Source organism: Ictalurus punctatus, chromosome 1 (assembly GCF_001660625.3).
Source record: "Ictalurus punctatus breed USDA103 chromosome 1, Coco_2.0, whole genome shotgun sequence".
Classification (NCBI taxonomy): domain Eukaryota; kingdom Metazoa; phylum Chordata; class Actinopteri; order Siluriformes; family Ictaluridae; genus Ictalurus; species Ictalurus punctatus.
The window spans coordinates 24,987,221-25,014,277 of NC_030416.2; the positions used below are offsets into that span (position 1 = coordinate 24,987,221).

Here is a 27,057-nt window from a genome sequence, read left to right on the forward strand (position 1 = left end):
TGAGAGCAATGATGCCAAATTTAACACACCTGCTCCCCATTCACACCTGAGACCTTGTAACACTAACAAGTCACATGACACCGGGGAGGGAAAATGGCTAATTGAGCCCGATTTGGACATTTTCACTTAGGGGTGTACTCACTTTTGTTGCCAGCGGTTTAGACATTAATAGCTGTGTGTTGAGTTATTTTGAGGGGACATCAAATTTACACTGTTATACAAGCTGTACACTCACGACTTTACATTGTAGCAAAGTGTCATTTCTTCAATGTTGTCACATGAAAAGATATAATCAAATATTTACAAAAATGTGAGGTGTGTGTGTGTGTGTGTGTGTGTGTGTGTGTGTGTGTGTATATATATATATATATATATATATATATATATATATATATATATATACATATACATATACATATATATATAATTATTAATGCTAAATAACGTATGCTGAAAATGTAAATATCGATGTTAAAACAACTGAATTCCTAGTTCCAATATTTTACATGACAAAAATCACTAAATTCGCCCCTGGTAATAATAATAATAATAATAATAATAATAATAATAATAATAATAACAGGAAAGGGTGTAACGACACATTTCAAGCAGTTCTCTCTGTCTCTCTCTCTCTCTCTCTCTCTGTCTCTCTCTCTCATGTTTCCATGATGTTTCCCTCCGCCCTCCATCACCACTCCCTCCATCCGCACTCTCTCTCCTCCCTACCTCCATATCATACACGCACACATACAAACACGCGCGCGCGCGCTTTCGTCTCGGCGCATCTTCATCCTCGCAGTTTTGCCATGTCGCATACTGTCGCCCTGTATACACTGGACATCATGGTAAGCCACTAAGGGATGTTGGGTAATGATGTTGTGTTGTATCAGTATAATAGCTGTGAACTCTCAAATCCTGATCTCGGTTTATATCTTGTTTATTATATTTCCTCTGTGTATTTATAATCTCAGTTTAGTTAGCAGTCTCTTGATTCGGTGTAGGAGCTCCTGTAAAGGATGCCAGCAAGGACAGATGGTCGCTTCTGTTATAAAACATTTATTATATGCAAGCATAATTAGGCTGGTATTCTCGTTCATTTTTTCCATAATAAAATGGTGCGGCTGTGTTGGTTGCTAATAACAACAGCAAGGCTAATCTGGCTGGTTGCTATAGCATACATGGACTTGAAGGGAGAAAATGACAGTTTTCATTGAGATAGTTGAAAGATTTTTGAAAGATGTAGAATAACTCGGGTGGGGCTTTGTTTATATAACCCTTAACAGCTCCTTATTTACTGGTTAGTTTTATGAGTTGTGTATTTAAAGTGAGACCTCATATAAATCAAAAACTCACAATACAACAATTGTCCTGTGAGTTCACAGGTTAGGATGACAGAAAGATGGCAGGTGGCCAGTTATTAAGCCTGGTGTGTAATGTTTTTTTAATCTGTCTATCATGCCCTCAGTATATCTGAGATGTTTCTGTTGTTCAGTGAGCTGTTTTAAATCAGTCTGCCTCTTTTTGACCTTTTTAAGAGATCAGCACATTGAACTGATGATCAACAGGGCCAAACCCTCAGCGGAAACTGTGTCGGCATAATGAACTTTACTCCCATCCTTTCACTCTACCTGATCCTGCACAACATCAGAGGTAAGAATATTGTATTTCACATTTACACTGTAGCTCCAGCAACTGTGAAGAACCAGAGCACTAATCAGAAATTGCTTGTTGTAATTACTTTAGTTTTTTAAAAATACAGGGGAAGGTGTTACAGTTATATTGAGAACACACCCATTAATTTCAGTGCTTATAACTTTAGATGGGCTTATTAGTGTTTCAGTTCTCATTACTCTTTTTATGGTTTACGCCATATAACTAATTGGGTGGCTGTGGCTCAGGTGGTAGAGCAGGTTGTCCACTAATCATAGTGTTGGGGGTTCAATTCCCAGCCCACATGACTCCATATGCTAAGGTGTTCTTGGGCAAGACACTGAACAAGTTGCTCCCAATGACAAGCTAGTGCCTTGCATGGCAGCTCTGCTACCATTGGTGTGTGAATGTGTGTGAATGATAACATGAGAACTGCTAAGGTTAAAAAAGCACTATATATGTTCAGACCATTTACTGTTTACTATTTAACTGTTCTTAGAAAATGAAATGGATCAGCATTTATGAATTCTTTTGTTAGGAAATTCTATATTAAATGTGTATTTCATCGCAGTTTTTTAAATTGATGCAGCCATCTGGTAAGAGTTATGAGTCACCTGGGTAAATGTTACATAATCACCACTCACCATCAGTTAGTACTGCCTTTACATTTAGAATTTTGTCTGATGGTGATTCTCATTTTCCTCTGTTTTCAAGGTTTTTTTTTTTTTTTTTTTTTTTTACTAACTATCCAATTTGCTGGTAGTGTGTTTATGAAATATGATAAATAAAATTTTGTCACTGAAGACCAAACAGTGCTTAAATATTGCTTAATGCAGGACTAAGGCTATACAGCAACTGGTAAAGTGACTCTTGTAAATGCCTATTTCTTGTGCTGTACAGTAGATGTGTTAGCAGGGCAGTGCTGGCAGGGGCCAACGTATTCTGAGATGGTAGTGTCTCCCGAGCTGAGGAGCAGCAGCATCCTGAGGGTTCCTGAGGTGTTGACTCTGGCCCAGTGTGTAGGTGCCTGCTGTGATCTTCCAGGCTGCGACCTGGCCTGGTTCTTTAAGAGACACTGCTACATCCTCAGCTGCCAGCAAAAAGAAAACTGCCAGCCAAAAAAGATGCCTGGGACAGACTCACGGTTGTCCTTCCTACAGCGCCGACGCCCACAGACCCTGGTCCTGCAGTCCCTGGTACGGGGCGAGCCTTATGCCAGTCATTGGCATCCATTGCCCAGACGTAGGGGCCCAGAGAACCCTCTGAAGGACCTGGCTTTGCTGGAAGACATTCAAAATTTGGACAGCAACAATGCAATGGAGTATGATGAGAATTACAGGATTGTGGAGGATGACATCAGTGAAGAGAGGACTGCCTCAAAGATGGAACAGGAGAATGGTCAAAGACTACATGACTGGCCTATTGATGAAAGAGATGGATTTAACTTCTCAGAGACAGAGGGAGGCAAAAAAAATTTCTCTGTAATGGAGAGCACTGAGGATAGCCAGGTCACTCCCAGTTCCTCTCTAGTAGTGACAGATGGAAGCAGAACACCTCCCATTCCAGAAGAACCTTCATGGAGTCCTTCAACATTGAGTTTGCCTACTGTAAAAGTATGTTTTACTGAGCAATTTATACATTAACAATAACAAACTGTTATTGGCTACTGAATGTGAATTGCGCAGTTGTTTATCATTACAAACAGAACATCATATTCTGTAATCAGTAGAATATCTGACCAAACTATTATACCATACACACCAAATGCATTGCCATTATATCCATTATAATCTCTTTATCCTAGGTTGCTCATGTTGCTGGTTATTTCTTCTGCTAAAATATCAACATAAAAACTAATTGTATGTCATTTGGAAAGTGACTCTGTGCTGATAAGAAGAATGAGATGAGATGATTTGATTAGACATAATATAATTACATATCTTGATAATTATATCCCAGCTTGTTAGATAGCTGGGGTCAGAGCCATGATACAGCACCACTGAAGCAGTTGAGGGTTAAGGATGTTGCTCAAGGGCCCAACAGTGGCAGCTTTTCAGCACTCAAACTGATAAACATGAAATCTAACATTTCATGTCAGTCAGAGAACTGTATAGCTTTGATCCAAATAGAGGTACACTACTTAAATTTGGGTTGTACAAAAATGGGAATGTAGAACTTCAAGAAAGAGAGTTGGATATGGACTTGGAGAATTGGAGCTGGACTTCCTAAACAGTCATGATAGGTCTTTGTTAATGTGCTGACTCAGTCACGCTGTCTTTTTATTGTTTTTTGTGATGCCGGTAAGAAAGAAGAGTACCGCAGTTAGGGTTGATGAATTAAATAACCACACTCTGTTTAATATCACTTATTGGAAGTTGTTTGGTCTTGTGTGGCTGAAACCGAAGGTTTAATTACATCTTTTCCAGAATGAGGAGGATCAGTTTAACATCTCTTTCACGGGTTTGGACCCAACAGCCATGCCACGGGTGATAAGTGCAGATCTGTCCAAACTGAACCCAGTTAACACCTCTCTCCCATCTACACTTAACCTGGGATCCACAACCCCCAGAACCTCTTCACTTTCAGGTACACTAGTACAGCAAGATATCACGTGTTATTTTTCCACAATAAAAAAAATGAATAGTTTTCTTTTTCACACATATATTCAGCTCCTCATGAACATGTTTAACCATGCATCAGACAAAACTTATATTTATCTTTGCTTCTATAGCTAATGTTGAGCTTTATTTCAGACATAGAAACTAAAAAAGTGTTAGTAATAGAAAGTAATAACAATACTAAATGAAAATATTCTTTTGCAAATAAAAACAAACAAACATATTGGACTTGAGTACTTTATTTTGTTCATCCTTGTTTTTCCCTATTTATGTTAGTATTAGTTAGTTAGTAATATTATTCATAATATTTGGTACAGGCAATAGTTTGTTTTGGACATATGGCGTCAAGCAAATATCTTTTTATGGGGTGGGATTTTTTTCTTCCATTTTGGTACTTTGTCAATTCCCACCTTCTGGCTAGCTCTTTCCCTGTGACACAACATTTATAAATGCTAGAACGTGTGTCCTCCAAGACGCATAAATCCAGCCACCACATCTATTTGAACTGCTGGTCATGTTACATAACAGGGCAGCTGAACACACTCAGAGGAACTGCCATGTTCCTCGTGAATGAGCTCAAATACCTCCACAGGCTATTGTCATTTTGATGGAGGAGAAAGGAGAGAGAGTAATGCCATCCCTTCCACCCAGAGAGCACATCCTCTCCTGGCCTCCTGGCCATGGATAGCTGCAGGTTTGTCAGGATTCCTATGAATGAGATGTTGAGCTACCTGGGTCATTTCCTTCCATAATCAAACTGTCATGTAAATTTGTAGAAAAAAATGTATACTTTGACTTGTTGTCTGGTGCATTGCTCTTACTATTGTTTTGGATATAAAACAGTATTGGTCTGCCATCTATGTTATGTTAGGCTTGAATGTAAATAAAAATGTTCATAAAAACTTTAAATAATAACCATAGACATCATATGTGGTTATATATGTTTTATCAATAACATCAATACCTTATCTTTCAGTAGAAGCCCTGGTTGTGTCTATTGGAGATGTTCGTGATATAACACTACCTGAGAATGCTGTAGAACTCACTGCCTCAATCGATTCACAGACTGAAACTGGTATACTGATATTTGTATATTGTGCAAGCAGGAATTAGAGATAAACTACTATGCTTGATGACACATAATGTTTTATTGGAAACATGAAACGTGTTCTTGTGTTTACTCTTAGAGAACCCTTTTACATATGAATGGAGTTTTGTTAGTGCACCAATTGGACATCCAGGAGTGATGGAGGGAAAACGCAAGAGGACTGTAAAAATCTCTGAGGTAAGACTTCATACTAGAAATCCAGGATTTTGCAACTATATGCTTATGCTTGCACTTTAACACATTAAATGGCATGTTGTAGCTGTCTGCAGGTGTGTATGTTGTCAAAATAAGTGTGACAGGAAAGCAGGCTTATGGGGAAAGTGCTGTAAACTTCACAGTGCATCCTGGTAAACACCTCTCTGTCTTGACTGTATTTTGTCATTTTGTCATGTAATATCATTTGAGTACCTGCCAGCTGTGGTTCCAGACTGCTGAATTCCTTTTGTTCTACAGGGGTTAACCTGAATATGCCACCTAAATCAGTTGCTCTGCCCAAACACCAGGATGTATCTCCATCAGTTGATACCATTGTCTTCATTAATGGCAGCCGTATGTTCTTCTATCTTCATTTAATCCACTGATAAATGCTTAGAAACAAAGGTGTTTAGTCTTAAATCAATTTAAAGTATCTCAGCAGTCAGAAAAATGTTTCATATAGGTTCAGTAACCGGTGCTTTGATAAGGTTTTATTCTTTCTGTCCCTTGTCAGAGAGCTCCGATGATTCAGGTATAGTCAGTTACCTGTGGGAACAGGTGGATGGACCATTGTGGAACAGTGATGGTCCTATGAACACATCTGTACTCAAGCTGCAGAACATCCCTCCTGGAGACTACACATTTAGGTGCAAGGTTCACATTCTTATAAGCACAAAATCCATCCATACCACAAGTGTATTTGTAAACTCTCTCTCTTTTAGATGACTCTGAGCACTCTACAGAACAATATGCTGCATTAAAAAAAATGCTTTGAGCATGCTGTGATTCCCCAAGTCTGAATTTATATATTTACTTCACATTCTTTATTGCAACACAAACAGGAAATGATCTCAAGATGTTTGCTACTTTTTACTCTCTCTGTTTTGTCCCTGAAAGCTATAAACTGTGACTCACTCGCTGGTAAATGATTCTTAATTTGTACTCCCCTGATTAGCTTACTGCCCCCTGGTGCCCTGTCCTGATGTTTATGTCATCCTGGTTCAGGCTGATGGTGGTGGATTCTAAGGGGCTAAATGACTCAACCACTGCTACAGTGAGAGTCAGCAGTCCTAAAGATGAGCCTCCAGTGGCTATAGCTGGCACTGACCAGGTCATCAGGCTTCCTATGAACCACCTGACTTTGTGGGCCAACCAGAGCACAGATGATCATGCCATCAGCAGCTTTCTGTGGAGCCTTCAGCCCAGCAGCCCGGCCAAATCAGCAACGATACAGGTGAAAAATTATAAGCTTAACATGTGTATAGCACTCTCCCTGTTAAAAACATAGCTATTCATTTAGGTGGCTTTCACACTGGGCACGTTTGTGGTGGTCCAAATCCGAGTGCTATTGTTCTATTAAACCTCGGTGCATTTGCATGTCATCAAAACACGCATGGAGAACACAACACGACTCATCATATTTTTTGTTTTTTAAAGTCATCATTTAAAAATCATTTTGGTGCTATCATGCGCAGCAGTGGATCACTTCTGTGTCCCACAAAATCCCCTGCCACTCGTGGTACATGTGTGTCGTGGAAACGAATGATATCGCCATCGGCTAAAACACATGTGCAGGTTACTTTACTTCCTGAACAAGTGCAGACCCGAGTACAAGTTACATTCTCCTTCACAGGAATCACGGCTCAGTTCCAATGCAACCTAACTCAGACCACCTCCTACAGCTAGTCTCGGTTTGGTACCACGGTGCGCTTCCACATTACCAATATTTCATGCAAAGTGTACTCTGTTTTTTAACTGCCAGTCTGAAATCCCTCTTACTTAAGTTTAACAATAATGGTTTATGCAAGGAAAAGTGAATTAAGATCTGTGGTCTTACTTTTTATATAATAAAAAGCAACAAAGAAACTGATTAAAATACTGTAGTAAAAAGCATTGCTGTTGAAGAGATTGTGGCAGGTAAAAATTGTAAATGCACATGTTTAACTCTTTCTGGGGTTTGTCTCAGGGTGCCAGATCTCCAGGTCTGCAGCTCTCTGATCTTCAGGAGGGTCAGTACACTTTCCAGCTCACGGTCACTGACTCCAGTGGTCAACAGGATTCAGACACAGTCTCAGTCACTGTGCTTGCTTGTAAATACTGCAAATTTTTTAAGTTTCCTTTGTGACCTATCAAAAAGATATTAATAATTTGACATTAGAACAGCACATGGTCCAGAAATGTATTGCTTCTCAGACAACAGAGCTCCTGTAGCTGTGGCAGGCCCTGACAGAGAACTGATTCTTCCAGTAAGCAGCGTGACACTGAATGGCAGTGATAGCACTGATGACCAAGCTATCACCAGCTACCAGTGGGAAATCCTTAGGTACAGCCAGCCTGTGTTTCATTTTGCTAATGCATACAGACATATTTTGCAAGTATTTTTGCAGTCCTGTGCACCGTACATGTTTATATATACAGTCTCCATATGAGTAATGCTAAAAAGTGCTAAAATAAAGGATTATAACAATGAAGTTAATGACAAGTTTAATTCATTACAAGGTAATAGAAATTAGTACCTTGTATTAGGGACATCCATGTGCTTCTATCTGAATGAAATATACACCTCCATGAGTAATTCACATATCAATCAGCTTTATATCTATTTTATGTATAAAAAATCATTTGTCTTGAATAATAATAATACAATTATTTATTTGAAGTGGTCCTCCTGGATCAGAGATAAAGGATGCGAGCACCGCAGTTGCACTGGTATCAGGCCTGCAAGCTGGGAGTTACAGGTTTAAGCTGACGGTGCAGGATGAGGAGGGAGCATCTGACAGCGCTGTTCTCACAGTTACAGTCAAAGAAGGTGAAAGGAGTTCTTCAGCTGTGCATAATTATACTCATACAGCATCCTCTATAATATCACTAGGGTTTTATAGGAGTGGTTTATTCTAAGGGAAAGTGTTGAGTCCTGCTTATGTAAAGTGTGTGTTTCCGACAATTGTAGTTTGATTGAAATCAGCTCTATAACACTAATTGGACTTGGTCAGACATTTTTAAATGAAATTTTAAATTTGATTTTAGTACACTTTGTCATTCTATTCTTATTTCTCTTAGTACTGTTCATCACATACATACAAATAATTAATAGGTAATTTCATTCTTTACTTGTTTACTGTGCATATATACATAATAGTATGTGTTCCCCACAGCTGAAAACCTCCCTCTCACCGCCCATGCAAGTGGTAGCCACACACTTACCTTACCCAATAACTCTCTGGTGCTGAGAGGCTCTGTGTCTAACTGTGGCTCCACAAATGTGTCCTTCCTGTGGGTCAGAGATGAGCAGAGTCCAGCTGCAGGGGTGAGTGGAATTCTGATTATCTACTCCATTTAGCACTATCTCCATTCTCTGATGCACACTCTTTCTGTCTGTCTCTATCATTTTCTGTCTCTTTCTCTCTGCAGGACATTCTGTTTGGTTCAGATCATGAGGCCTTTTTGTACCTGACCAACCTTGTAGAGGGCACTTACCTGTTCCAACTACGAGTCACTGATGGTCAGGGTCACTCCAGCACTGCGATGGCCACAGTGGAAGTCCGTCCTGGTAGAGTCATTTTTTATCTGCCATGTCTGTAAAGAAACCATTGTTAAGCAGCTCAGTTTAATAGCTGTAAGCTATTCTTTCATTGCTATAAAATCTTGCATTTTTCATGAAATAATATACACTCCCTGGTCACTTCTCTAGAAACACCTATACACTTGTTTATTCATGCAATTATCAAACCAGCCAATCGTCACCTTGTCTTATTCCACTCTAACTGTCCAGTTCTGGTGAACTTGTGTCCACTGTAGCCTCGAATTCCTATTCTTGTCTGCCAGAAGTGTGGTCTTCTGCTGTTGTAGCACATCTACGTATTGTGTGTTCTGTGATGCTGTTCTGCTCACCATTATTGTAAAGAGTGGTTATTTGTGTTACTGTAGACTTCCTGTCAGATTGAATCAGTGCCAAGGTCCCTGAGATCACATTTTTCCCCATTCTGATGTTTGTTGTGAAGATTAACTGAAACTCTAGACCTGTATCTGCATGATTTTATGCATTTCATTGCTGCCTCATGCCTGGCTGATTGGATAATTGCATGAATAAGCAGTGATAGAGGTGTTCGCATTAAAGTGGCAGGAAAGTGTATATTTTAACTGCATTAAATAAATAAAAAATACACAAAAATGATGAGAGCTAACAGTTTGTATAAATTGTATATTTATATTTGTGTGTAGATGGGCGTGAGCGGGAGGAGGTGGAGTTGGAGCTGCAGGTTCCCTTAGCTCAGGTCAGTCAGCAGCAGAAGGAGTCAGTGGTGAGGCAGCTGGCCGCACTGCTACATGTGCTGGATGCAGACATCACTATGAAGGGCCTGCATGGCCAGTCTGATATCAGGTACAATAAACAAACCCTGTTTTATGTCCTCTAAATTTTATGTTGTTTTGGACATATTTATCTCCTGTGTCAGACACTTGTCTTCCATCTTCAGTCCGATATGTACATTATAGTGGTATGTTTAGTGTAACTTGTATTTTCAACATGACAGGGTGAACATTTGCGCTTGCCATTTCAGTGGTAAGTGTTAGAATGCTGTTGCTTGGCAACTGGAAAATATGGAAATGAGACAAACCTGTCACAAATTTCAGCATTTCCCTCAAAAATGACTAAAGATTTACTATAATAACACTTGTCATCAACTACAAAAGTAATCTCTCATAGAAAAAACAAAAAACAAAAAGTCAACATTGCATCATAGCTCATGAACCCAAAATAGTGGGCATTCAGGTCAAAAATAAAGTGGACATGACCATAAAGTAGCATCACTTTGGGTTGGAAAGTACATTGAACGATTACAGCAACAAGTACTTACTAAATTCGATTACACAGCATGCAAACATGTTTCTAACGAGTTTTTAACTTGGCACCTGAATATGTGTCTGTGTGTGTGTATGTGTGTGAGAGAACAGCACCGTTTTTAGATTCTCAGTGCGGAGTTCTGATGGGACAATTCCTGGCCCAAAACTGGCCCATCTCCTGAGGTATCAGCTTATGAAGGAGAAAACAGATTATCTGCTCTTCAAAGTCCTCAGAGTAGACACAGTCAGTGAGTGGCACAGAGCAACACATTTCCTCCTGTAAACTCTTTTTCAAACTGATCTACAGATACTTTTACCCCCACTGTCATTCACTGTGGCATATCTGTGCAGTGTGTTTGCTGCTCTGTTCTGGTCATGGTCAATGTGACCCTGTCACCCGAAGTTGTTCTTGTGATCCTCTGTGGATGGAGAACCCCTTTAGACACTTCCTCGATGATGAGAGTAACTGTGGTGAGGAATCACTGTGATGTTCAGATCAAATTCAAAGACACTTCATTAATGACAAGGAAGCAAAAAAAGACTGAATAATCAGTAGCAGTTTGACAATAAAATAAAAAAGTTCTGTTGAGTAATATAAATGATTCACTGTAGTGAGATACAGATTCAAATGTTTTGACCTGAATCTTCTCCAGATTGGAGTGTACTGTATGTCTCAGTCTGCTGTGTGGTAGTGATCATTTTTCTGGTGTCTTCAAGCTGGGCCTGGTGTAAAAGGTAATCTCGATCTCATTCCTTCCTTTGGTCAGCTTTGACGCATCAGTAAATGTTATGCACAGAAAATGTAGGTTAATGAATGAGATTCTTTGTTCAATTACAGATGTTCTTTTGTTTAAGTAAGTCATATCTGTTGTTGTTTTGGCACGCCCAGGAGAAGATGTACAAAAGTAAGAAAGAAAACCAAGTACACAATACTGGACAATATGGATGAACAGGAGAGAATGGAATTACAGCCAAAATACAGTATGTCACTAAGTTTGGAGTTAGTTATTTAGATTGAAATACCAAAATATAATTTTTTTTTTTTTTTTTAATGCATTGGTCTTTTTCAGACATCAAGCACAGGAGCACAGAGCACAACTCCAGCCTGATGATGTCAGAGTCTGAAATTGATAGTGAGCAGGACACTATCTTCAGTTACGAGAGGTCGGACAGGGCCAGAAACCGAGCTAACGGTGCCATTATGAATGGAGACGCGTACAGCCTGCGGCCCGTGGAAGGATAAGACTTCTCTTCTCTCTGAAGGAAACTGCATTGCACAGGGCTGCTTTAGATTCAGACCAGGAAATCTTTACAGGATAGAGACTGGGTGAAGGTTTTCACGATTTCTAAAGAGCACAGACGTTTGAATGTAAATAGTCTGTCATTATGCAAAGCCTATTCTTTGCTGGTTGCAGGTTTATCCTTATTTTCCTGTTACCTAATTTAATAACAGCTAGTGGGAAAACACCATAAACAGCTAATTATTTTTTTAGGTATTCAATTGCATGGTTTGGCCTAAAGAAGCATCCCTCAGCTGCCATGATTGAATTACTCCTTATGAAATTAACTTATCTGAATATTAAATGAACTTTACAGTTGACTGTTTTAAATAAAAACAAGAACTCAAGTGGCTCATACCAGACACACTGAATTGTTTGTGAGGAAATTTCACTTTAAAATTGAATGTAATGTTAACTGGTTGGTGAGTGATGCCTCCTATCAGTAGTCTGATGCAATTCTTAATGATGTTGGATACGAATTCAGATTCAGATTTGATCAGTCAATCAAGAGATATAGCTCTTTTGTTGAAGACTAATGATTTTGAAATAAAGTGTACTTGTGCTTACCAACAGGCTGTAAATTTTTTCTGTATCAGGTCAATTTGTTGTAACCAACTAGTTCTGGACCCAGGAGCCACACAGAAATCTCTGTTTAAATCAGCACCTTGTATTTTCTTTTAATTTCCACTGTATATCAGTAGTTCTTAAGCAAGAAGTTGCTAAAGTCTCTCATGAAAGAATGCTGATTTAACAGCAGTGCTTATATATTTCAGCTGATGTCATTATTTTTATTTGAAATATAACAAAAAATAATCAGATTTGAACTATGGGGAATTCTGTAGCTGATCTAAACATATAAACCCAATACTTCAGAGTTAACCAACTTCATTACTCATGACAAATGTCATAACAGCAAGGACAAGAAAATTAACAGTACTCCATTGGAATTGTTAAAATCTGGTTTATTTGCACGTGTTGCTTTTGTTTGTAGTCTGATTGGCTTTTTATTTATTTATTTTTATTTTTTTACCTAAAAACATTACTTTTGTGACAAATGATTTTGACTCATTAGAATCAAATAACATTTGTCAGTTTATGGAAAACGCATATATATTGATACAGCAAATTACATTTAATTAGGGACAAGAAATTATTCAGATATTAAAAACAAAAATAGCTAAATGATTCACAGATCCATGGCACTTTAAGTATATTTGACTGAATCCAATATTTCCCAGAGCTTGAATATTATATTAGTTCATCGCTTTTTAGACTTTTTTTTAATCAAAAAGGTATAAACATTTTCACAAAAATAAAATCCTTAATACAACAATTATTCACAATACTATTAGCCATAGAACTGCAGAAACACCATTTACTCATACATTTATCATGGATTCAAGATCAACAAGACAGTTCAAAACAGGCAGGTGCAAGTTATGCATTTAGGTTCAGAACAAGTTTCTACATCCCGATGCAGTTTACTTGCTGAATATTAGGTGGACGAAGTGAGACAAGTACCACTGATGATGTATACCAATGTATACTTGCGCTACAAAGTATTTGTCTTCCTATTTGCTGGATATCAACAGTTAATATTAAAAGAATGATCATAAACATGTAAGAAAATTTGTAATATCTACTTACTGGTTTAATCTTTTTTTCCTCTTTCAAAAAGGTGCTTTTCACTTGACAAATGCATCAGTCCCTGTAATCCCCATTCATTTCATTCTGAGCAAAATGAATGGTTTGATTCACAGTGCTCCAATTAATGTTTTCATTATTGCCTTTTATTCAGCAAGAACCACACTTAGATTTTAAGTCCACCAACACACATATACTTCACGTCCAGATATTCATCAATGCCATATTTAGAGCCCTCTCTGCCAAGGCCTGATTGCTTAACCCCACCGAAGGAGGCTTCTGTTGTGGAGATAAGAGCCTCGTTCACCCCAACCATTCCCACCTCCAACTGCTCAGCCACTCGCCAGATCTGACTCAGGTCCTGAGAGTAAAAGTAGCCTGAGAAAGAGAGAAAGAACTTGCTGATTGGTAAATGGCTGTGACACTCATTAAAACACCCAAGGAAATACATGGTAAAAATATATGATGTGGTGGCAGCACCACTGTTTATACTTTAAGTGGAAGTCAAGATGGATTTTACTTATTAAGACAGACAAACCTGCTAATCCAACATTAGATGCATTCGAAATGGCAAGAGCCTCCTCTTCTGTGTTGAATCTAAAAAAGCATAACATCAACATCAAGATGATGAGCTTGACAATGATTTATTAGCCAATGCTGAATTCACTGACTAATCAAACTGGGTCTATGATGCTGTATTTAAAGCCAAACTCATTAATAACATATGGTACTGTGCGAAGTCTTAGTCCCTGTTATCAAAGGTTATAACAACTATAGACAGTCTTTTTTCTCCTCTCATGAAGTTAAGATAAAAGAAATGCAGTGTATCATGTCACATGAGAAACAAAAAAGCCCTTTCATGTTGGAAAACATAGTTACAGATTTACTTCTGACTGTTACAAAGTGCTAACACTGGAGACTCCATCCATAACAAAAAGCTTCAGCGTATCAACGATTACACCGTTTAACCCCATTTATGTGCCACATCTGTGTATTATGCGTATGTATTATTTATACAAGTGCATTAATATAAACCTTGGACTTGCCTTGCAACTGAGACTAATCAGAGCTGCTGATATAGAAACTTAATCAGTGTCTATTGACTAATCATAATCAAGCACTCTGGTTTAAATATATTTATACCAAAGTGCTGTATAACACTGTATAATACAATAAAAATATAAAATAAATAAAAGATGTTAACTCACTTGAGAACTGGTATCAGGGGACCAAAAGTCTCCTCTCGCATACAGAGCATTTCAGCTGTGACGTTGGACAGCAGTGTGGGCTGCATGAAAGATCCCTCAAGTCTCTTCCCACCTTTCATCACTACAGCCCCAAGTGAGACAGCATCCGTGATCTGATGCGCCACCTGAGAGAGAGACGGGGGGGGGGGGGGGGGCTTCACTGTTAACTTCAGCAAGCATGGGCACAATATAACTGCACACATTGCTAACAAAACTGTACAATCAATCAATCATTTATTTGAAGAGATGAAAATATGGGTTTTTCCTTGCCACTGTTGCCTCTGGCTTGCTCATTAGGGATCTAAATCTGTGTCCAGATTTCTGGATAGCTGCTTTTTAACGGTGTCGATCATTAAAATTCAAATGAAGAATAAAATGACTTGCAGTGATTATTCACCTGAAACGGGACTTTTCCCCACATATCTAATAACAACAAAAGAACAATGTGCAGTTTAAGATATGGAAAGTACCTTCTCAGCAGCACGGACATTGATAAGGGGCCCCTGTGTGGTTGTAGGATCAAACCCATGGCCTGTTCGCAGCTCTGCGTCCATGGCCTTCCCCAGCTTCTCCACAAACACATCATGGATCCCACTCTGCACCAGGAAGCGGTTGGAGCATACGCAGGTCTATAGCACAGAGCACAGATCAGGAGTATCGCATCGCTTAAAGGGACAGGAAAATTAAAGTAGTACTCAAATCATTATTTTTTTCCATTAGTGCCTTACTTGGCCCGAGTTTCTAAATTTGGAGGCCATTGCCCCGGCTACAGCTTTGTCCACATCTGCACTGTCAAAGACGATGAAGGGAGCGTGTCCACCCAACTCCATCGACACTCTCTTGACAGTTTCTGCAGCATGCTTCAGCAGTATCTGCATTCAATTTAACACACTCAAACAAGATAACAGGACGTTTTTGAAAATTGTTTATTTTTATGCGACTTGTTTCAACTAATATGCGGTCAGTATCGCTTACAATATCATTTGTGGGTGAGTACTATCTAGCGTCTTTTTTGTACATTTTTATTTTGATGAGAATCATTAGTAGCAATATATAGCTTCCAAAGTAACATATAGCGTCTAACAGTTGCAGATTAGCAGAGAAAGCTAACTGTCCAAGCTACCAACTTGGACAACTACCTCTGCTACTTCCTTTCAAACTTTGTTTCTTTAAAACGTCTCTACACATTTGATGAGCCATCATATATGACAGAAATCAAACCAAGAGTTGTTCTTCCATTCTTGTGCATGAAGCAGAAAACTAATTGCAGGTAGGGACTAAAGTTCTAAGCGCATACATAAAGAAATGTCTGACCAGGAGTGCCATAGCATTGGTCCAAGAAATCATTCAAGCCAATCGTTTGTATTTACTGTGTAATACCTAATTTGCATAAAATTGAGAAAATCTCAAGTCAAATTTCACTTGGCGCGCTGTTGCTTAAATCATGTCACACATGTACATACAAAATGCATGGATGTCTGTTGCTTTGTAGCTTGCTAATGTGAATGTGGGGTTACTCTGCATTAGCTCATACTCATTAAACAGGTGTCATTTCATATGCAGTACACTTTACAGTACCCACAGCTGTGCAAGTGAGTGTGAATACCTTGCCGGTGGCAGTGGAGCCGGTGAATGAGATTTTAGCCACCAGAGGGTCAGTGCAGAGGATTTCACCCACACCAGGGGCCTTCTCTCTGGAGCAGGGTACCACATTAAACACACCAGGAGGGATTCCAGCCTGCACTGCTAGCTGCACAAGTATAGCCAATATAATTTATGTTTACACTGTAGCCTCACACAAAAACTGCTACAGGTTTGAACACTATAAAAAGACAACTATTAAAAAGATAGCCGAACTAACCTCAGCAAGTGCTAGAGCAGAAAGGGGTGTGTCTTCAGCTGGCTTCACCACTACAGTACAGCCGACTGCCATGGCTGCTCCCACCTTTCTGGTGATCATGGCACTGGGGAAGTTCCACTGCGAGTGAAGAAAAGGGGGTGTCAGATTGTCAGAGTTGTAAATTGATATAGGCAATAAGTCACACCTTCTACAGTTAATGCTAAAGCTGTGAGATGAGTTACTCACTGGGGTGATTATTGAGGCCACGCCCACTGGCTGTTTGAGCAGCAGTATTTTGCGGTCATTGGCTGTTGGTGCCACGATGTCCCCGTAGACACGGCGGGCTTCCTCAGAGAACCACTCAAGAAAAGATGCAGAGTACGCAATCTCAGCTAGGGACTCCTTCATGGGCTTGCCCTAGTAACGCAAAAAACAAAAGGTCGGCACTTATTTGATCAGCACACGTCTGCGTTAGATACATATGCATCAACAGGTTTCCATGGTTTTGAAGTTTGAACATCCTGATGTACACTAGCAGACAGTATATGGTACATATGTTTTTTGAAGTGAAAGATAAAACCAGCGTTATGCATTCTCCCCAACAAAAGCACAGTAGTATAGCCAACTATATAATATATTAACATTAAATCAATGGCAGGGATATAGCTGGGGAGTGATTTCAGGTTTGCATCCTCCTGAAATATTTTATGGCCATGTCAGTTGTCAGCTCCAAATGCTTATTCAAAGTTGGTTACCATAACACACATACAGAGCAGCCGATTATACACTGGACATGTACAGTAATTGTGCTAATGATCATCATCATAAAAAGGTCAGCAAAATAATCACCACGGTTCCATTTTTAACTACTTCAGACGTCAAAAGGATGTATTTTTTAGCTTGTTTAATCATTTTATTGGCCACCAGACACTACGGTGAGAAACAGGTTTCCACCGCTATATACAGTCAGGTCCATAAATATTTAGACATTGACAAATTTCTGGTTATTTTACCGGTCTCCCACAACATATTGGAGGACATCACCAAACCCTACGTTACTTCACTGGTGATGCTCTACCAGGCCGTGGTCTTCAGTTCCTGATTGTTCTTGGGACATTATGACTTCAGCAACTGAAATGCATGCTCAGTTGATTCAGGTTTGTTGATTGACTTGGCCATTACAGAACATTCTACTTCTCTGCGTCAAAATAAGTCTTAAAGTATGCTTCAGGCCACTGTCCATCTGCAATGTGAAGCACAAGTTTTGAAGCATTTGTCTATGGTTCATGGACTCAACTTTGAGAATAATGGTTTTAGAGTAATTCAAATGAAATTAGTATACAAGGTGAATGTCTGCTTTTTCTGTTGTGTGTTATGTCTAAGCAGAGCACAATATCACTATACGGTTCACAAGGCCAAATCTGTGTGACTTGTTCAACTAGCATGATGAAATATGCGGACCCTGACTGGCGTGTGAAATCACTGGATAACAGTCTCATAGAAAAGGACTGTTTAGAATGGCAGGTAAATATCAAAATAGGCACCATGAACCTAGCTGAATTGTGTACCCAGTCTGTGCAAAAGTTGGTTAAAATTGACAAACTATGTCAAGACATGACTGCTATTATGTCGGAGGAGTCATAAAACGAGTATTAGGAAAGAAAGGACAGATTTTCTAGGGAGCTTTTTAACATAAGATGCTGGCAGGGAGGCCATACACTTGTTTAGCACTAATTTCTAATAACAAAAAAAATGAATGCTCATGTACTCTAGTGCTACTCACACACTCTGCAGTAATAAGCTTGGCCAGTTCCTCCTTGTGCTGATTGACCAGATCAAACCATTTCCGTAGCAGAAGGCTCCTTTCCTGAAATGTGCATGAAAGAAGTCAAATGCGAATTCAAACTTTAATTTAAATAGTCATTAAAAGTACAGCAGTGAGAACCAGGACAAAAAGGTTCAAATGAATATAAAGTGAGCCAATAGGCAAATAATTTATTAAAATGGGATACATTTTGTCATATCAATACATAGCACAAACCCAAGTAGAACACTGATCAATTTTATACACATGGTTTTACATTCTGCACATTTTTTCTGGCATACCAAGTTATTAAATCCTTTAATAAAATGTTCTCGTCTTGTCTAATAAGTCACATATTTGTTTGCCACAAACCAAAACCTTACCAACCTGTTTCTATTCAAATATACACTGCCTTGATTTGCATATAAATAATTGGCTGAGGAATGTGTGTAAAAGTGTGCACTGCTCTCAGGATTTTCACTGAAACAACCCTGCTTTTTGAGACTGCTACTAATATTTGGACTGTATCATTTACATGAAATGAGCATGAGAAAAAGAATTTAAAGTGGTCACCAAAAACTTTTCCCCCACTTCATGGATGATTGACATTAATTCAGCCAATAAATTGCAAAGACTTGTTTTGTGCAACTAGTCTTTGATTTAGTTTTGCAGTTTAGGGATCTCATACTAACAGTCAGAGACACTCAAATAAACTAGTTTACATATACACGATTTTAAAAATGCAAACAATATCAATGTGTACAGTAATATTTGGCCAATTATTGGAGATTCCAACTGATAATGGTAGGTTGTGATTTCCACCACTTTACTACCACCAACACCGCAAACATTAAAAAGAACCCCACTTTGAGAACCATGGATTTAAATAAATTTCTTTACTTTAGAATGGTGGCTACACATGATAGGAGAGGGAAAATAATTTTAGTTTAACCCTTTACTGCATGCTGTTGCCATATGGCAACGTTTAATTGATCTCCAATTTTTTGACAGGTAATGATACAAAATGACAAATCTTTTTATGTAATTTGGAAAAAGGGGCTTTAACTTGGATATAAAAGCATGCAATGACACATGACCAGGAAGTGCACTTCCTTTTCTGCAATCACATGGCATGTTGAAAATGATCATTGGAGGACCCATCATTGGAGACAGAGAGCAACAGAGACAGACTGCTAAGTTAGCAGCTGGATGGCTCTCAGCTACTCTCTCTGGGCACAAACGAATCCAATGCCCACAGCTCCACACCCAAAACATTATCATTTATGATGTCACATGCACGGTATAATCAAAATCATAGATTTTAAACTTAAATACCAAGTTCAATTCTACGTCGCTCTTTTTAAGAATCATTTGAACGGGTCTCTTAAAAGACACACGTTTAAGGTTTACAGTTGATGGGAATCATCTTTATTGGAGACAAATTTTTCATAATCACTCCGGCTCTTTCTCCAAAAGTTAATTTTTTTTAGAAACGGGGTATATTCGAAATAATGACTTTTTGGCGGGATTTACTAGGGACAAAACTGATATGTAGGTACCTTGAATCACTATTCCATCCACAAGTGGCCGATTTACTTTGTCCATATTGTCTAGGAAAATCACAGCGGCACTATTCATTCTAGATGCAGATTTAATGCTTTCATACACAACAATCTCACCGACCGCTAGACTACACTCTTCTACCAAGTACTCATCAGTTTAATAGCGTGTCTGCGCCTAGTTTGTGAGAGTTAAACTGTTCACCTGCCGCCATACTGACCGGCCATGCCGGCAGCTGCCGAATCCACCAAACACACAAAAATAAACCCCCACCTCAAGAAAAAAAAGAGGATCAGAAATCTCAAACTTGAACACGCTCATTCCCAACACTCACTCAGAAAGAGAGAAATAATAGAAAAAAAAAAAAGATTAAAGAGTCTAAGGAAAGACAAACGCTCTCACACATGCAGCTCTCACGCTAACCACACCCACTCCCAGCATACACCAGAGAGAGATCAAGAGACACACACAGAGAGAGAAAGAAAAACAAAACAAAACACAGACAGACAGAGAGAGAGCACACAACAGAGAGAGACAGACCCAGAGAGACTTTGACTTAAGACGCCTTTAATGCATCCTTTTTGTTATATTTATTTATTTATTTATTTTAAAAAGGACCTCATCAGACCCCCACCCACAAACCCCAAACCCCTCCAGTACTACTGTAAATCCATTATCCATATAATGTTTAAAAGTCCACAGTGCTGTTTACAGAGCTTTTCTTGCAGCTGATGTCCATTTTCTCAATCTGAAGCGTCTCCGTGGTGACAGTACGTTCAGATTTTCACTTTTTGTTGTGTGTTGAACAGATTTTATGAATTTTTTTCTGTCCAGTGAAGTAGTTTGCCAGGGAGATGTTACGGTTTCCTTTAGTCAGTTCCAAAAACCAGTTAAACTGTTCTGTGGTGTACAGTTCTTCAGATTGTTCTGAGGAGTTAAAGTAGTTGGTTGATCCGGGTTGACTACATCCTCCTCCATGTCTGTAAGCAGTTCTCCTCCTCTAGCTCCTGTGCTGCACTCTGGGCTCAAGTTCTCCTGCATCACAACACTGTGCTGTGACTGAAGGATTCCACCACCCTGTCCATCTTCTCTCCCGTTATTTCCAGCTTGACTTTATTTTTCTAACTAGAGTTGCTCAGTGCCTGCGAGTTCTTCTGCTATTGTTCCGACTCATGATCATCCTCAGCATGGACATGAGGGCCAGGGTCACTGCTGGCTCTGATGCCGATAGCGGTATGGGGTTTGCAATTTATTCGGTGTTGGTTTTAGCGTTAGCATCGCCGTGGGTGTCAGTGCTATCACTGGGTGATAGCCATTTATGCCCGATTTCCCCACACCCAAAACATCTCAGCCGTTCAGTGGTGACAACGACGGTGTAGCTGTTCTCGCAGTCCTTGCACTTCAAATTTATATCCTGTGTCTGGTCACGTTTGTTTAGAAACATAAACTTGTCTGCGGAAAGACTGGACGTGTTTCACTGCAGAGTTTCTACAGCCAAGCGGAATTGCCGTCATGGGGCTGGTGAACTTTCCAAAGTGGACCAGCTTGTCTTTTATGATGGGGGCACGTTGGAAATGACGACCCGCGTCGCAGGGGCAGATAGAGAGGTAACGTGTAGCATGACACCTTTCAGACATATTCCTCTTTTAATCAACGTATTGGCAAATCTTCCCCCTTTTTTTTTTTTTTTTGAGGAAGACCACCACCACCGCTTTGGTGATTTGGGAGGCAGAGTAAATGTTCTCACACCCGACGTGCTCTCCCACCGCTAGCAGAACCTCCTCCACCTGTTCTCCATTCTCTGGCACCCACCTGACGCCATGGTGGAGAGACAGCGTCTCCCCTCCGGCCTCAGAGGCCATGGCGTCCAGCTCACTCACACCCACTCTCAACTTTCACCGATAGGTTACATAACTTAAATGTTCAATAATTAAAAGAAAGAAAAACAAACAAACAAAAAAAAAACTGGGGAAAACTTTGGCAAGACATCAAACTGCTCTCTCACGCTCTACACCCTACACTCACTCCTTCACTGCACATGCGCAGAGAGAGATAGAGAGAGAGAGAGACACACACACAGAGAGAGACCGATTTTAATTATATTCTGCTGAAATGAACGAAATGACTTGAAAAAAAGAGATTAATTTATTTTGCTGAACGAGATTCAAAAGATCCGAATCAGTAAAATGATCCGAACTTCCCAACACTAGTTCCCGATTTTGCAGCTATTTCTGAGCTGCAGTGTGCGTGTTTCTCTACTCTTAAATTAGTTTATAGCAGTAATGGCTTTAGATCACTTAATATTAAGACAAGTACTTGGTTGAATCTAAACACAGGCGATACTAATCGCATGTTTTGAGAAGGTAATTAACATTAGAGTTATAACGTTGGCTGGTTATTCGCTGCTCCACTGCAATTTCAGTCCAAAATGTTGCAGGAATATTAAATGTTCACTAAATTAGAACAATACCAATAGCCACTTAGGACTGTAATTGTAAAATCGCGGTTAAAGTAAACAAAACCCACTCTTTCGTTCCCATTTCACACGTCGAACCTCCCGCGTGGGAAATGACGTTATTGCAACTGGATGATTACCCCACGTGAACGCAGCATATACTTTCATAGACATAAATAACTGCACATATCCCCTCCAGTACAGGGTCAGCACTTTACAGCTCTCCCAAGTGTTTAACTGCAGGAAAACTGATGTCTGAAATAGCACCTGCTGTTTATTTACCTTTGCAGTCTGAGTCTTCCATGAGTGAAAAGCTTTGTACGCGGCGCTAACAGCTTCCTGAGCCTGCTGAGGTCCACAGTCTGAGACCTGAGCCAGCTCTTGTCCAGTGGCTGGATCCAGCACGGGGAAGGTGGAGGATGCAGACACCCAGCGGCCATTGATGAAGCCCTGGCTCCGCAGCAGCTCGCCGGAAATATTCATGCTGTATTGGCGGCTCAGCATGCTCGGTAGGCCCGGAAAGATGTAGCGAACAAAACATCGACTATTTGCGAGATGAAAACTACCCATTGCACGAATCAGAGTATATAACGATGAGCAAGCCGCTGATCTACAACGGACTCGCTGTTAGAGTCCAGCCCTATTAAACTGATTCCACACGCATACACACACTCACACGAACTGACGCATGCCAACGTCATGATGTCACGTGTTACTGGTAAATTAGATGTATTCCACTTGGGCTGCGGCTGGATGATCGGCGAGAGTTGCTGCTTGCAGTCGGGGGAGGAGCTGAAAACGGAGCCGTCAAGTCGGACACTTTCTGCTTCCTGTAGTGACGCGCGCGCGGTGTTTGCTTTCTTTATCGCCGACGAAGTAGGTTAGATGTAATATTTCTCATATAAACAGAGGTCTGAATTTTACATGTTGCAACTGAAGTCGAACACACTCTGTTCCCTCTTTCTCTCCCTCCCTCTCTCTGATAGCCTGCACATCTTATCTGAGTACACACTAATGATGTGTCGTTCATGAACGATTCATTCAATTTGAACGAATCTTTAATATGACTCAGGAACAATGAGTTGTCTCAAAGAGTGATTCGTTCATTTTTGACCGCGCATGCGCTGCAACATCCCCATAGGTTCTGTACAGGAAACAGAAATGATTAGTTCACCTCTCGAGTCTTCTGGTTCGAGTGGTTCGTTCTTCTGGTGACCGCCCCATAGGCAATGCTCCATGCAATACCGGAAAAAGAAATGATTAGTTCACCTCTGGAGTCTCCAGGTTCGAGCCGCTCATTCATCACATCACAGCCCCGCTGCATTCAGGGGAGTGGTTAAGGCTCTGGGTTACTGATCAGAAGGTCGGGGATTCAAGCCACTGCCAAAATGCCACTGTTGGGCCCTTGAGCAAGGCCCTCAACCCTCTCTGCTCCAGGGGTACTGTATCATGGCTGTGCTCTGACCCCAGCTTACTGACAGGCTGGGGTATGTGAAGAAAACAATTTCACTGTACTCTACTGTCTATGTGACCAATAAAGACTCATTATCATTATTCAGCCTATGGGCTGATCATGAGATGAACAAATGACTCAAACCCAAAGTGAACTAATCATTTCTGTTTTCGAGGAATGGACGTGACAAATGTGACGTGATAAAAGAAAGAACGACTTGGATTGGGAGGTGAGGTGAACTAACAGACTGCATAGCCTGAAGACCCAGCTAAGCAATTAATTAATCGTTCTGTTTCTCATAAATTGGCCATGGCTGCATTAGCCTTTTTGTTCCAAATGTGATCACCGTTTGCGTAACATTTAATTATATTCTGCTGAAATGACATGAAAAATTATTCGTTCATTTTGCTGAACGAGATTCAAAGATCTGAGTAAATAAAATGATCCGAACTTCCCATCACTAGTACACAGAAGTCCCTGTCCGTAGACTATAAGTTTAATGTGAAGCGCCACCCCTCTCTTTGTTTCTCTGTTGATTCAGGTACAGACAGATATAGCCCCTCACTACTTGCTCATTCCTTTATCTCCCCAAACACCATTTGCGTGCATTTACATACCTTCCTGAATAGAGTATGCACGTGATGTCACAGTAGCCGGAACTCGCCGCGGTCACGCCCACTGAGTGTCAAAAAGACTGAGCGGCAGCATTAGTGTACAGACTGAATTCCGCGAAACAAAAAAATCATCTAACATGGGGAAAAGCTGTTGTGCGATCGACTGTGCTAACAGATTCAACAAGAATGCGGAGCTATCTTTTTATAGAGTGCTAAAAAACCATTCGGTCCTTTTTTATTAAGTCGAGCAGTGTACGTGTAAGTTCTTTTGGCATGTGGTATTCACTGGGCCAAATTACCCAATGGGCATTATGGGCACGGGCCCAGGGACCCACGCGCAATTGGGGCCCAAGTGAAGGGAAGAATTTTTTTTCTTTTCTTTTCTTTTTTATATATTGGCGAAATGGAGGGCAATGTCTGGTTGGGCCACACAAAACGAAAAAAGACACGCACCACTTAACGTCTTACAGTTGTGTAGGCCATAGGGAGGCAGCGCCCGAAAGTAGCTTTTGACGCATTCGGACCGGGTTCTTATCCACCTATTCCCATCACATTTATTTTCAATAAAAATTAAGAAATTATTTGAAAAGTGGAAATAAAGTGCCTAACGACTGTTTAATAATAAAGTGGTTAGGGGTAGATGTAGGGAGGGTTTTATTGTCACAATAATGTGACATCCATTTAATCATTTTAATAAATATAGTTATATACATATTTACACTGGAAATAAAAGCAGTTGAATGTGAGAGGACATTTCTTTTCTTTTCTTTTTTTTTTTGCTGAGTGTATATACTTTATCTATATCGGCATTAAACAAAGCAACTTTCACTGTGTGATTTCTTCCCGAGCTCGGTACTGAGAGGGTAACAGCAAGAATTTTTTTCTGAGCCTGGTATCAGTGAAATCTTATTAGTTAAACATCAGCTAAGTTGAATATTAATTGATAATCCTCTCTATGTTTGAGCCGCTCTTTTACATGAGTGCTCACTTAATGGGCTAGTAAGATTTTGTACCTGCCTTTACATCAGGGGTGTCCAAACTTTTCTGTTTGATAATAGGCAAGTTATGTTTAAGACCTTCGACACAAATTGAATTCCATAACTTTACCGCTAAAAATGCACCTAAATAAATGACTGAGCAAGGAAAGTATGTCAGTATGCTGTTTTCTGAAGTGAACAATTTATTTTTCTCATGGTGTCAAAAAGATTAGGAATGCATGATGTACATCATGGATAAGCGCATCAGTTTTTACTTTAATCAGGGACTAACACAAGAGAAACTGCTAGACAGTTTCCAAGTTGGTGTTGGTCTCTTGAGAAGGCAACTCCGAAATCTGTGGTTTTCAAAGCCCGGGGGGCCTCAACAATTTGGTTTGAAAAATAAATAAATACATGATTCTCACTCTGAGACAACCACACACACAATCAATTCCTAATGTAATGTAATGTAAAGATGAAATAGGTAATTATTAATAAATAAAAAAAAGGGGGATATATTCAGAAGTCTGTACTTTTAATTTGTTTTAAATACATCTTGCAAAAGGGGGTCAAATGTTAATGCCATTTGGGGGGCCTTGCCCTGGAAAAAGTTTGGGAACCCCTGCACTACATAATGTAAGCATTTTTAGGTGCTTATAGCCAGTGGATTCGTGTAGTCAGATCACATCACACCCATATATGTTCCTTCCCCAAACTGTTGCCACAAAATTGGAAGCACACAATTGTATAGAATGTATTTGTATGCTGTAGCATTACAATTTCCTTCACTGGAATGAAGAGGACCAAACCTGTTCAGGGTTCCCACTCTTTTTCCAGAGATAATTTCTTTTTCAAGGCATTTTCAATAACATACAGTGAAAATAAAATAAAAGGATCATGCCCTAAAGTAATGCATTCCTCTGTACAGAAGTCTTTAAAATATGTACAGTTTATGGCTATGATGTACCTATGAAATCAGCTCTTTAATATGAGCTCTTGGAAAATCTCTCTTTCTCTCCCTCATACACACACACAGCTTCTGATGTTAACCTCATCGCTTTATTAGCATCACGACTACAATGACTGCCTAGCCCCTTCTCTTTTACGCCTTCCCTTCCCTCTTCCTCCAACTGTAGTCTCAAATAATAAAAAAAAAGGCAGAGTAAAAGCATAAGTCTTCAAAAAGCATCTGCTTCTATTTTACCTACTAATTGCATAGACTAACTTATGAAGTCCTATATAAATAAATAGCATCCATTCGGTGCCAAAACTATTATGTATTAATAATCAATCGGTCAGTGTCATATTAAATTTCAGGGATTTTAATGTAGTTTCTTCAGGCTCCTTAGGTTTTCAAGACTTTGTTGTAGAGCTTCAAGCTCCTTGCTTTTCTCTATAGCATTATTTTGACAGGCATTTGATTTAGACAGTAATGTGAAGTCCTGTTTTTTATTGCCATTTATCTCACACTTTTTTCATCATTTCAGTACTATGCATTAATTTCTGTTGTTTTGCTTTGATGTTTGCAGTTTCTTGTTGGAGGGCTTTTCTTTTTCCTTTCATCCTGCACACATCTCATCCTTGCTAAACTTTGCAGTGTAATATAAGGCCTCATGGCAGGACTTCACCCACTGGGTGCCCAGCTACTGCATCCTGGACCAAGTGCAGTGCTACTAGAGTTAAGGTTTTCAACAAGCATATCTTTGTTTATAGAGTACCCTCGTTCCACTGCCCCTTGTCCATGAGACATGTGAGCAGATATTTAATCAG

At 39.7% G+C, this 27,057-nt stretch overlaps 2 protein-coding genes across 2 annotated transcripts; one reads left to right on the top strand and one right to left on the bottom strand.

Moving 5' to 3' along the window:
• Window positions 1-649: 649 nt before the first annotated feature.
• Window positions 650-12,257, top strand: kiaa0319 (KIAA0319 ortholog). The gene is made up of 21 exons (XM_017459084.3): window positions 650-845; window positions 1,536-1,650; window positions 2,551-3,263; window positions 4,077-4,236; window positions 5,245-5,343; window positions 5,456-5,553; window positions 5,636-5,723; window positions 5,830-5,925; window positions 6,086-6,218; window positions 6,577-6,805; window positions 7,538-7,661; window positions 7,765-7,894; window positions 8,232-8,380; window positions 8,727-8,878; window positions 8,983-9,121; window positions 9,793-9,952; window positions 10,525-10,661; window positions 10,765-10,884; window positions 11,067-11,148; window positions 11,303-11,394; window positions 11,484-12,257. The coding sequence occupies exons 2-21, from the start codon at window positions 1,599-1,601 to the stop codon at window positions 11,654-11,656; spliced, it is 3,126 nt and encodes a 1,041-aa protein (XP_017314573.1). The 5' UTR covers window positions 650-845; window positions 1,536-1,598; the 3' UTR covers window positions 11,657-12,257.
• Window positions 12,258-12,634: 377 nt separating this feature from the next.
• Window positions 12,635-23,207, bottom strand: aldh5a1 (aldehyde dehydrogenase 5 family, member A1 (succinate-semialdehyde dehydrogenase)). The gene is made up of 10 exons (XM_017477541.3): window positions 22,526-23,207; window positions 18,208-18,291; window positions 16,671-16,841; window positions 16,446-16,562; window positions 16,191-16,334; window positions 15,313-15,456; window positions 15,055-15,213; window positions 14,546-14,709; window positions 13,876-13,934; window positions 12,635-13,715 (listed from the first exon to the last, which is right to left on the bottom strand). Exons 1-10 carry the CDS (start codon window positions 22,811-22,813, stop codon window positions 13,504-13,506), a joined length of 1,542 nt encoding a protein of 513 aa, XP_017333030.1. The 5' UTR covers window positions 22,814-23,207; the 3' UTR covers window positions 12,635-13,503.
• Between the last annotated feature and the right edge of the window lie 3,850 nt (window positions 23,208-27,057).

Excerpts from the sequence above, each read along its gene's own strand:
- kiaa0319 (XM_017459084.3), top strand. The coding sequence starts at position 1,599 with ATGAACTTTACTCCCATCCTTTCACTCTACCTGATCCTGCACAACATC. Across the intron at positions 5,926-6,085 it reads TGTCTTCATTAATGGCAGCC|AGAGCTCCGATGATTCAGGT; the intron begins GTATGTTCTTCT and ends GTCCCTTGTCAG. Across the intron at positions 9,122-9,792 it reads CACAGTGGAAGTCCGTCCTG|ATGGGCGTGAGCGGGAGGAG; the intron begins GTAGAGTCATTT and ends ATTTGTGTGTAG.
- aldh5a1 (XM_017477541.3), bottom strand. The coding sequence starts at position 22,813 with ATGGGTAGTTTTCATCTCGCAAATAGTCGATGTTTTGTTCGCTACATC. Across the intron at positions 16,563-16,670 it reads TGGCCTCAATAATCACCCCA|TGGAACTTCCCCAGTGCCAT; the intron begins GTGAGTAACTCA and ends CTTCACTCGCAG. Across the intron at positions 16,335-16,445 it reads CTGCTCTAGCACTTGCTGAG|CTAGCAGTGCAGGCTGGAAT; the intron begins GTTAGTTCGGCT and ends ATACTTGTGCAG.